The sequence below is a fragment of the Engystomops pustulosus genome, chromosome 5 (assembly GCF_040894005.1).
Source record: "Engystomops pustulosus chromosome 5, aEngPut4.maternal, whole genome shotgun sequence".
Classification (NCBI taxonomy): Eukaryota; Metazoa; Chordata; class Amphibia; order Anura; family Leptodactylidae; genus Engystomops; species Engystomops pustulosus.
Genome location: NC_092415.1, coordinates 16364031 through 16376255, shown reverse-complemented (window position 1 = coordinate 16376255; position 12225 = coordinate 16364031). Strand labels below are relative to the sequence as shown.

General features: G+C 42.6%; 1 protein-coding gene across 1 annotated transcript; it reads left to right on the top strand.

Moving 5' to 3' along the window:
- On the top strand, positions 1-11844 carry KLHL38 (kelch like family member 38). Its single transcript, XM_072151235.1, has 4 exons — positions 1-196; positions 6898-8354; positions 10022-10127; positions 10707-11844. The coding sequence occupies exons 2-4, from the start codon at positions 7005-7007 to the stop codon at positions 10985-10987; spliced, it is 1737 nt and encodes a 578-aa protein (XP_072007336.1). The 5' UTR covers positions 1-196; positions 6898-7004; the 3' UTR covers positions 10988-11844.
- The last annotated feature ends 381 nt before the right edge of the window (positions 11845-12225 follow it).

Genomic DNA, 12225 nt, shown 5'->3' with positions numbered 1-12225 from the left:
TAGCTGGAAAAACAAGGACCGGGACATGCCGCAGCCCTGGTCACATGTGACAACACCGGGAGGCCAGCACGCAGCTAATATTAGCATCTCCTCTGCGGCATGCCAGCACAGAGGGGTCCACACGACACCCGCACAGTAAACACAGGGAGACAACACGAGCTCAGGGACCAGCAGTGATCTACAGGCAAGAAAACAGGTAAAATATCTGTTATATATCCAAATATTTATAGATGATGGATCATGGGGGTTATTTATCATTGGTTTTGTTGGGTTTTTTGGCATTTTTTTAAGTGCTATTTCCGCCACTTCATTGTAATGGCACAAAACATAGAACTACGGCTAGTGCATGAGCTTCTTCAAAAAGTCCCATAAAAAGTCTCATAGTTACTCCAGTCCCCTGCTAGTCTATGCACTGGGACTTTTATGCATTTTAAGCCTTTTTTGGGAAGTTTTGGGGAAAAAAATGGGCCAAAGCCATTTTACTGGATCTCATGGGCAGAGGAGCTCAATTGTCACAAAGAGCCATTATTCTATTTGTCTATAGATAAAAGTCAAGATAATGTTTGCTGCATCTATCTTATATCGCCTATCTATCTCATAACTATAACTAATCTATGTAATATTTATCCCAGTTCTATCTAATTAATTTTTCTTTCGTTTTCTTGTATATATTACTGTATGTATGTATTATTTCCAAAGACGCTGTATGTTATTATGGCAGTATCAGAGCTCAGGGTGAGAGCATGACGTTTTATCTGTAGATTTACAATGGACTAAAAGCAAATGAAGTTAAACATTGTCACTTCTCTTTATCTATTGATCTCATATCTACATGACCCTTAACTATCTATCTATGGCTACATGCATACAATGTATGCCCTCCGTACCGTAGTACGGCGGGAATACATCGGGCCTGCGGAGAGGAGCCCCTCTCCATAGGACTATACAGCCATGTCCTATCTTTCTACGTGCTACGGAGCGGTACGGTTCCGTGAGCCCATAGAAGTGTATGGGGGACGTACACTCACCGGCCACTTTATTAGGTACACCTGTCCAACTGCTCGTTAACACTTAATTTCTAATCAGCCAATCACATGGCGGCAACTCAGTGCATTTAGGCATGTAGACATGGTCAAGACAATCTCCTGCAGTTCTCCCGAGCATCAGTATGGGGAAGAAAGGTGATTTGTGGCCTTTGAACGTGGCATGGTTGTTGGTGCCAGAAGGGCTGGTCTGAGTATTTCAGAAACTGCTGATCTACTGGGATTTTCACGCACAACCATCTCTAGGGTTTACAGAGAATGGTCCGAAAAAGAAAAAACATCCAGTGAGCGGCAGTTCTGTGGGCGGAAATGCCTTGTTGATGCCAGAGGTCAGAGGAGAATGGGCAGACTGGTTCGAGCTGATAGAAAGGCAACAGTGACTCAAATCGCCACCCGTTACAACCAAGGTAGGCAGAAGAGCATCTCTGAATGCACAGTACGTCCAACTTTGAGGCAGATGGGCTACAGCAGCAGAAGACCACACCGGGTGCCACTCCTTTCAGCTAAGAACAGGAAACTGAGGCTACAATTTGCACAAGCTCATCGAAATTGGACAGTAGAAGATTGGAAAAACGTTGCCTGGTCTGATGAGTCTCGATTTCTGCTGCGACATTCGGATGGTAGGGTCAGAATTTGGCGTCAACAACATGAAAGCATGGATCCATCCTGCCTTGTATCACCGGGTCAGGCTGGTGGTGGTGGTGTCATGGTGTCTTTGGGCCCCTTGGTACAACGCCACAGCCTACCTGAGTATTGTTGCTGCCCATGTCCATCCCTTTATGAGCACAATGTACCCTGTAACATCTGATGGCTACTTTCAGCAGGATAATGCGCCATGTCATAAAGCTGGAATCATCTCAGACTGGTTTCTTGAACATGACAATGAGGTCACTGGACACAAATGGCCTCCACAGTCACCAGATCTCAATCCAATAGAGCATCTTTGGGATGTGGTGGAACGGGAGATTCGCATCATGGATGTGCAGCCGACAAATCTGCGGCAACTGTGTGATGCCATCATGTCAATATGGACCAAAATCTCTGAGGAGCTTCCAGCACCTTGTTGTATCTATGCCACGAAGAATTGAGGCAGTTCTGAAGGCAAAAGGGGGTCCAACCCGTTACTAGCATGGTGCACCTAATAAAGTGGCCAGTGAGTGTATATCGGCCATATATACGTCCCCCATACATGTGTGTGAATGTAGCCTATCACTCTATCATCTATCTATCTCCAATCTATCTCATATCTATCTATCTATCTATCTATCTATCTATCTATCTATCTATCTCATATCTATCTATCTATCTATCTATCTATCTATCTATCTATCTATCTATCTATCTCATATCTATCTATCTATCTCATATCTATCTATCTATCTATCTCCTATCCATCTATCTCATATCTATCTATCTATCTATCTATCTATCTATCTATCTATCTATCTATCTATCTATCTATCTATCCCATATCTATTTATCTATCTATCTATCTATCTATCTATCTATCTATCTATCTATCTATCTATCTATCTATCTATCTCCTACCTATCTATCTATCTGTTTATCTCATCTCTATCACTCGCTAGCAAAAGGAAAATATGGGTATTGGCTCTGGAATGTCCCACCCTTGGCGTCAGTGACAACTATTAGGAATGGCTTGTGTCTTCCAAGTTCCTAAGCTGCAATAATTATCTCTTTTCTTCTTCAGAGGAGAGATAATGATTGTGTCCAGTAGGTGGCTGCATCACTCAGTGCCGTTACCTCCTATAGACACTCTGTACAGCACTGTTGTCGACTGCTGGTCTAGAGACGGTGGAGAGGAAGAGGAGGTCGAGGGAATCCATTTAAAGGAAAACCAGTGAAAACACAGAAAAAAACTTACAAATATTCACCTCCGCTCCTCTTCATCTTGATCCCAGCGCTGTTCTTGACACGCCGGGATCACCTAGAAAAGAAACTTAGAATAAGCACCAGGAAGTGCAGGGACAAGATGTCCGCCACTCCAGCCTGCTAATTATGCACGCCCCGCACATCAAGTACATTTAGAGACCCCTCATATTGTGGCCCCTCATTTTCCCTCTCTCATTGTGGGCCCACTGGTATCGCCCCCTTTTATTGTGACCCCCTATCTTGTTGCCCCCCCTCATCTTCTCCCTCATTTGTGGCCTCCTCAACTCAGACTCTTATTGTGGGCCCCCTCATCCCCCCCTGTTAGTGTGGCCTCTGCTTCTCTTTGCAGTGTGTATTAAAAAAAATAATAAACACCAGATACTTACCTTTCCACGTTCCCCTGCAGCTCCTCTCCTAACAGGCCGACAGGCAATGACATCATCATATAGCACCGGTTGCACATAGATGATGTGGAGAGCTCACAACTCTCTGCATCATCATTGACTCCATTTTAATCAATTTTGAAAACTTGCATAGAGTTTCCACTTTAAAATTGCGAGTCTGAGCGGCTTCTCAAATACAAGGTGTTTACTCAACTAAAGTGTCTCATAGCTAAAATAGTTGGAAAGGGGCCCATGGTTTTTAGTGCTCGGGGGCTCGATAGTCATGTGCTAAATTATTTTGCAACACAAAGGCTCAGAATTACAGAGTATCCTGCGGAGAACATTACGGAACATTCTGGAGTAAAGAGACATAAAAAGGTGATGGGATCCTAGGGTGCCAGGAGCTGGTTGGGGGTCAGGGGACGCTGCAATCACACCTGGGACATGTAGGGTGGCCAGGGATGGCGGCTGAGGTATCAGGTCATGAGTCGGGGGGGATACAAGGCCAAGAATCAATGGGGGATTTATCAGAAGTGTCTGAGAGCAGAACTGTTCTAGTTGCCCTTGAGAACCAATCAGAGCTCAGCTTTTATTTCCCCACAGCTGTTTATAAAGTGAATGCTGAGTTCTGATTGGTTTTCATGCGCAACTAGAATAGTTTTGCTGATAAATACCCCCCATTGGATTCTACATCTCTCCCAATGTCACTAAACCAAAGTGCCATCATGGGCAGAACAGTATAAACATGAAGTGACTCTTTACCACTATACTAAATACACTATACAATTACCTACATAACCACAGTATAGTGGTAGGTACCACTTTCCAAACTTGTTCTGCAGAAAATATATATGTACAATAAAGAAACATCCGACCACATACAAGTAACGTCTTATCTTATTATTCCCTTTCCCTTGTCTACTACAACTCAGACCTCCATAAGACGTCACCCAGTATCTATAAGTTGAGTTTGTATGTAAGTTGGAACTGTATATTTTATCATTGTAATCCCAGCCAGAACTTTTTTGGTCTCTGTGACAATTGGATTTTAAAATTGTTGGGTTGTCATAAGAACCAGGAATAACAATAAAGCTTCATTACAGACACCAGTGAAAAAGTACAATAAATTACCAATTACCAGAGGTCCGTTTGTAACTAGGGGTCGTCTGTAAGTCGGGTGTTCTTAAGTACTGGACCGCCTGTACTTGACTTCTGTATAAAAGGTTGTGGGCGCTAATAATAGGTTTGTAAATGTATTTGTTTTGTACAATGTTACATTTGTTCAAATAAAATGTAATGAAAGTCAGATGCATTATATTCATACAATAAAACACATCTTCAATACATTAATTGCATGCAATATTTCTCAAAACATATATATAAAAATATACACAATGCAAAATCCTAATATTAAAATCCCTATTCCTATGTAAGTGTAGATGCCATTTGTTGTTTCCACATTGAATACTGAATACAATTATTACAAAGAAGAACAGTCTTATAATAAAAATGTTCTATATCGTACGTTCTTCACAATGTTTGACCTGAATTGACACATTAAAGGGAACCTGTCATCAGCAGCCCTTTGTCTAACTCCCCCATGTCCCCATGGAGAATATTGTGCACATTGCCAAAGTGTTTTTTTTTTTCAGAAAATTGGCTTTTTCCGATAAAAAGAAAAGTGAAATGAAAGTTTACCTTTTTCTCTGCAGAGCGGTGTCCCATGGGAGTGGCCAGTGAGAAGCAGTATAGCCCCCACTCCCCCCCAGGAAACCCCCTCCGCACCAGTCATGCGTCTCCCTGAAATAGGAGGGATATGGATGTTTTTTAAAATTTGAAATAGACGCATGACGTTCCCCGAGGTTGGGGGCGGATACTGCTCCTCATTGGCCACTCCCATGGGACACTTTGATCTAACTTTATTTTTAGACAGTTTTATTATAAAACCACTTTGACAATGCGCACACTGTCCACTATGGGGACATGGGGGAGCCAGAAAAAGGCCTCCTCCTGATGACAGGTTCCCTTTAAATATTTTTTGTAATTGTGACTCCTGGTCCTTAATCCTGTGTATTTAGTAATCCAGGAGCCTTGTAGTGTCCGGGATTCAACCGATATACTCACGGTTATGTCATCACTCACACACCACCGTTTTGGAATAATTCTCTTAGCCAGATTACACGGCTTAGTCGTAGTGGCGTAACTAGAAGCTGAGGGGCCCCAGTGCAAAGTCTGTGCCAGGCCCCCGACTATAATGTATGGTTTATAGTAATAGTCTTCTCATATAGGAAAGTGACACCACAAGGGCCCCCTAAGCATCTTGGGCCCGGGTGCGATCGCAACCTCTGCACCCCCTATAGTTACGCCCCTGCTTAGTCTACAGAGTAGGTTGCCGTAGTCTCTAGATGTTCCAGAGAGGAGGCCGCATGTCCTGCTTGTTCTGACTTTTCCCCGTTGCGGTTGACTGGCGCGCCGGAGATCCATGGGCGCATGCGCATAGTGGCAATGTAACAAAGTATTTTTTGTAGATAATGTGGATACTGTGTTATATGAATTTAGTGCATTTGAATTTTATTATATTAAAATTAAACACAAACTTTTAATACAAAAATGTTCATTTTCTTTTAGCCCTGAAGGTGTTAGGGTTAATGTAGAAGCACATAAGACTGGGTAAGAATAAGATGTTCCACTATATGCCTTAAGCCTACTTGACTTCTCACCTATGTATCTTTCCCAAGAAGTCTTCATACAGGTGTATTTAATGCAGAACTTTGCAGATTGTGATAAAAACTAAACTTATGCTACATGTGAAAGGGATTTTTACTCTTCTGTAGACAGTGTTAGGTATTGAATATAAATCCATATTTAACAGTCCTGCTGCTACTAGCAACATACACAATGATGTAAGATCACACATCTCTCCGGGGACAATAACTAACACTAGTGACAGAGAGCAAAAAAGACAGCAGTGTGACCAAACATCCTCTGTGCACTTCATAAAGCTACAATCCCAGAATATAAATCTGTATTTTACAGTTCAGCTGCTACTAACCACATACACAAAAATATGATTAAAGACAGTAGATCTCTAGGTACAATATCTAACCCTAGTAGCAGAGAGAACAGCAGTCTGAAGACACGACCTGAGAAACCAGAATCCTGGAATATAAATCCATATTTCACAGTCCTGCTGCTACTAACAACATACACAAAGGTCTTATTAGACATGTCTCCAGGGACAATACCTAACATTTCACAGTCCTGCTGCTACTAACAACATACACAAAGGTCTGATTACACATCTCTCCAGGGACAATACCTAACTCTGGCTGCAGTGCTGCATGGTCAGACCTTCTCACAGATCTCTTTCAACTTTAACAATCACAAAAGTTTAGATTTGTAATTGCCTCATAAAACTTCTACTATTCTTGTAAAGTCAACAGAAAATGTCCGGCTTCCAGCATTTACCGAAACCTGAGAAAGTGGATTGTAAAATACAAATTTTTATATTTTGTGACCTTGATTTATGGTTCCTAATGAAAGAGTGAATGAAACTTCTAACTCTACCTTTGTCCTAGGTCGGAGGACTTCTACTCTACTATGACTTCTGATGTGGTTCCAACCCTCCACATGTTTATGGGTTTCATTGATTGAGAACTAATCAGATTGGAAAAATTGGGACGTGATGGATGGTAAAAAGAGTGAAGCCTTAGTCTTCCATGATGAAGACTTCTCCAATGACTTACTGAGGCAGCTGAACGAGTTGAGAGAATCGAGACTACTCATTGACGTGACCATCTGTAGCGATGACTATGAATTCCCTTGTCATAGGAACGTCTTGGCCTCCAGTAGTCCATATTTCAAGGCAATGTTCTGCAACAATTTTAAGGAAAGTAGCCAGGACAAGGTATTTCTGATGGGCTTTGACTCAGACACTCTCCACCAGATTATTGTCTATGTCTATACCGGGGAGATCCTCATAACGGTGGACAACATCTTTAGCCTTATTCATGCAGCTTCCCTATTGCAGTATGAAAAGCTATTGACAATTTGCTCGAAATTTCTCCAGGACCAAATGACCCCTCAAAATTGTTTGAGTATGATCCGTCTTTCTGAGTTCTTCAGCTGTAACAATCTGAAAGAGAAGGCTAGACAAATGGCCTTGCAATATTTTAAAGATGTCTCCATTTCGGAAGACCTGAAGGATCTTGGTTTCTCTGAACTGGTGACCTACATAGGAGACGATGACCTCTGTGGTGAAGAAGAACAAGTATTTGAGGCTCTGATGACCTGGGTGAGACATGACGTCCAAGGCCGAAGACGCTATATACATGAATTGTTTCAAAAAGTCAGACTCCAGTATGTCCATCCAACTTTCCTTTTCCATTTCATTGCCAATGACCCTCTCATACAGTCTTCGGTGGCTTGTCGGAGAATGTTAGATTCAGCATGTAGAATGTTACTTGCTCATAACACAACCATCTCCCCCGATGTGAAGCCCATGTGTCATGTCCCACGGCGATTTTCTCATCAAGAGTTCCTCATCAATGTAGGTGGCCGGAAGGACAACCAACAGACCACCAGAGACGTCTTGTTGTACAATGAGAAAACCAACCAGTGGTTAAGGCTTGCCAAGCTCCCATCACGTCTACACAAGGCTTCTGCAGTCGGGTTACATGGCAATGTATATGTCCTAGGTGGATTATCCATTGGCAACAAGGAAAACATTGTCACCCCAAGTGTTTACATTCTGTCTCTCAAATTAAACCATTGGTGCAAAGGAGAACCCATGCTTGTCCCGAGATACTCTCACCGGAGTATAGTCTATAGGAACTATATCTTCTCCATAGGAGGAATTGGAGCAAAGCAACAAATTCTTAACTCAGTGGAGAGATTTGACAGCATCTATAACTCCTGGCAGGCAATGGCTAGTATGCCGGTCGCCGTCCTTCATCCAGCTGTAGCCTCCAAAGATGAAAGGATATATCTTTTTGGTGGAGAAGATGTGATGCAGAATCCAGTCCGACTTATCCAGGTAATTTATAAAATTTCTACCGGTCAGGCCAGATCCTAAATCCAGTTACTAATGCCAGTCCCTATTCCTTTGTCTAGGATCATCAGTGGATCCAATGGAAGAGTATGCTACATATTTGTGGCATTGTTGTCACTAAGCTATTTAGACTTAGTTTACAGGATATATCATCAACCTTGAAACATAAAACAACTTAGCAATACTTCTTTTTTTGAACATGCTCTCCTCTTTTGTGTCTATGGTTCTTACAATAAGCCAATGAGTCTCCATGGTAACAGATTACAAACATACTATCTGTAGTCTGATCCTTAAAGGGAATCTGTTACAAGATTTTACCCCATTAAAGTAGCATCCACCTTATGTACGTTATGAAATGTCCTATATAGAATTCCTATTTTATGTGAAATCTCACATTTACTTACAAAAAAAATCTCCTCCAAAGGCACGTGAAAATGCGCAGGGAAGAGAAGTCATATTTTATCTGAGATGAGTCAGGTTTAGAGGCTGCAGAGAGAGTGTCTTTACAAATGACAAGGCCCGTGACCTTGTGTTATCTGGCCTGTCTCCCTGCCCCTATGTTCCGCTAGTTGGGAGACCAGCATAGGGGAAGGGTGGTGGCACTGTATCTACTGGCTACCGTGTGGTAGCACTGTGACTATTGGCTAACACAAGGAGGCACACTGTGACTATTGCCTACTGTGTGGGGGCACTGTGACTGCTGGCTACCGTGTAGGGGAACTGTGACTACTGGCTACCACTAGGAGGGGCACTGTGACTATTGGCTACCGTGTGGGGGCACTGTGACTGCTGGCTACCATGTGGGGGCACTGTGACTGCTGGCTACCGTGTGGGGGCACTGTGACTGCTGGCTACCGTGTGGGGGCACTGTGACTGCTGGCTACCGTGTGGGGGCACTGTGACTACTGGCTATGACGTGCTGGCACTGTGACTACTGGCTACTACTGGCTAGTAGTCATGCCAGTGTCTTCGGTTGAGCTTTGTGGTTGCCTTCTTATGTCTAACCACTAAAAAGCTTTAGTAGATTCATTTATACAGTAATAATATAACATGTGGCCCTTTTAGGGCAACGACAAGGCTGATGTGGCCCCCAGATTTAAAACCCCTGTCCTACTACGTGGTTGGCTAAATCCTCTGTACTGTTCTGTGAACCTGGCAGAATATTACACATTTTCGTTACTGTTGTATGTGGGAGTTGTGCCTTGAGCGGTAGAGGACTAGAACAATGTGCATGTGTGCCCATGGATTGTTCTTGGGAAAGAAAGGACTATTGAAAACTCAGAAAACAGAAAACAATTGATTCTGCTAAGATTTCTTCTGTACTAGTATCCCTTTTGTCTGACGAGAGGAGAGAAATCTGTAGGTGAAGAATAAAGACAATTGGTGGACCTGCACTGATACCACAGAAACCAGAAGTAATAGACCTAACATCTCTTATTGTACTGTTCCCAGAGTTTATAGAGCCATTGGGTCATTTACATTCCATGTCTGAGATGAAAATGCCTATTCTCGGAGCAAATTTTCATAATTTTCAGCCTACCTCCTCGTGGTTCGATTTTAAGACTTTCCCACCACGATTGAGGCTCTTGGAATGTATTTCTGTAGGACACCATCAAGATGAACCTTAACTTCTTCTCCTTCTTATGTTTTAGGTTTATCATGTTTACAGAGACATGTGGTTCAGGATGGAGACAAGAATGGTCAAAAATGTTTGCGCCCCCGCCGTTGTGGTTGGAGAGAAGATTATAATAATTGGAGGTAGGTTCTTCATGCAGTTGCTAAGGATTGGTCTTTTGGCCCCTCAATACTATTGTAGTAGATAAGGTTTACCAAGTACGTTGATCCATGAAGTCCAACCTATGACCCTATGGTAGTGAGGAATACAAAGGACCCTATAGCGCTGATTCCAGTGAGACCATAGCGCTGATTCCAGTGGGACCATAGAGGGACCATAGCGCTGATTCCAGTGGGACCACAGGGGTCCCTTCTGGCAGTTAGAAAAAATCCTTGGAGCAACGTCCCATTCCAAGAATCTAATTCCATAACATAATATTTTTGCTTTCAAGAAATATTTTTAGGCACCTGCTGAACTTGTCCAGTCTCGAAATTCTGTAGTAGCAACTTCCATAATTTCACTGCTCTAACAGTGAATTTCCATAATTTCTAACAGTGAAGAATCCAGTCTATTGTGATGGTGAAACCATCTTTCCTGTGGGTGAGAAGGTTACACTACAGACAGAGTTGCGTTCTTCTGGCTCCCACCAATAAACTATGGACAGGTTAACAATAGTTTTGGGTGTTCCCATAAAAGTAATCTCACAACTTTTTTGGTTTCAGGTTACACCAGGAGAATAATTGCCTATGATATGATGAAAAACACGTTTGTCAAATGTGCCGACATGAAGGACAGAAGAATGCACCATGGGGCCACCGTCCTGCAGAACAAAGTCTATGTAACAGGAGGCCGTTACCTGACGGTGGACAATACCATTGAGGACTCGGATTCCTTTGACTGCTACGACCCGGAGACCGATACGTGGACCTCAGTGGGGAAGCTGCCTCATAGATTATTTGACCATGGCTGTCTTACTCTACAGTGTTTACCTACACAATTATGATTGGGGCCAAGATGGAGTGCTGTCAGGTGGTATGGTCCAAGAATACTTGCGATACATGCGATACATGGGACACATGCACTGTGTTTAAATAAAATAGAGTTCTGTATTGTGTAATCCAGGATCAGGACCCTATAACAACTTGGGGAACTTTCCAATACCGAATTTTACAGTTCCTCTAGGAAAGGACCACCCTACCACTCATGGGCAAAGGGCATGGGACTACCTTCATTATTGAGAGCCGGACAAATCTTTCCCAATACACCAATCCAATAGTCATGGGTTAATCCACTCTCTATGCCAAGGCTAGGGAGAGTCCATATTGCTCCGTGGGTTCTACCAGGGAAGTCACCCTAATGTCCACCAGGGAACAAGGTCAATGGCTCCATCACAGTCACATGTTTCTCCTCACCTTGAGTTTATTACTAGTAAGCTACCCATAGTAGAAAAAACAGGGAAGCTACAAGAAAGTAACAAAATATTTAGGGTCAGACTACACAGGTTTTATTTGTAGTCTGTTACCATGGAGACACATCTCACTTTTTTTAAATTAAAGATACACTGAAGCAATGATAGCAATACTACTAAGCTGTTAGTAGGGATCAAAAACTTTGAGACACATAGCGGCCTGTACTAAGCAGGTGGTCATCAGACACTGACCACCACAGATTATGTTACCTACTACAACTTGTACGATACGGATCTCACAATTTAGAAGAAGTATCTCAGTTGCCAGGATTTGCCTTTGTGAACATTTTTAAATTTTTGGTTTTTCTTATTCTGGATCAACAGATTTACAAATTGCATAATTATGTATAATGTGTTTCTAATAAAAATATTTATTTTGTTTTCTGGTAGAATCGATTGTCTTCATTTGTAGCCATCAAGATTAACCTCCAGGTCTCGTAATTATTATATATTTTTAGGTTTTTTTTGCCCCTTTTCTGACTCGACAGGAGGGGGCGTGGCCTCGAAAATGGGGCGGGGTCTCTGGAATAGAGGGGCTATGTGGCCAAAAATTTGCAGGGGGTTCCAATTGTGTCGCACAGTTTAGACCAGCTTCAAGCAGGTCTAAAAGTAGAACTGGACAGGTTGACAATGAATCAGCACTAGACTAGCGTTGTCAAGGTCTGCACTGTCGGACCATGCGACACATTAATGAATCCCCCCCCCCATTGTGTGCCGATTTCAAAAATAATATTTACACACTGTTTGACAAAAGGGTGTGGCCTAGCAGAAGG

Excerpts from the sequence above, each read along its gene's own strand:
- KLHL38 (XM_072151235.1), top strand. The coding sequence starts at position 7,005 with ATGGATGGTAAAAAGAGTGAAGCCTTAGTCTTCCATGATGAAGACTTC. Across the intron at positions 8,355-10,021 it reads ATCCAGTCCGACTTATCCAG|GTTTATCATGTTTACAGAGA; the intron begins GTAATTTATAAA and ends CTTATGTTTTAG. Across the intron at positions 10,128-10,706 it reads GAAGATTATAATAATTGGAG|GTTACACCAGGAGAATAATT; the intron begins GTAGGTTCTTCA and ends TTTTGGTTTCAG.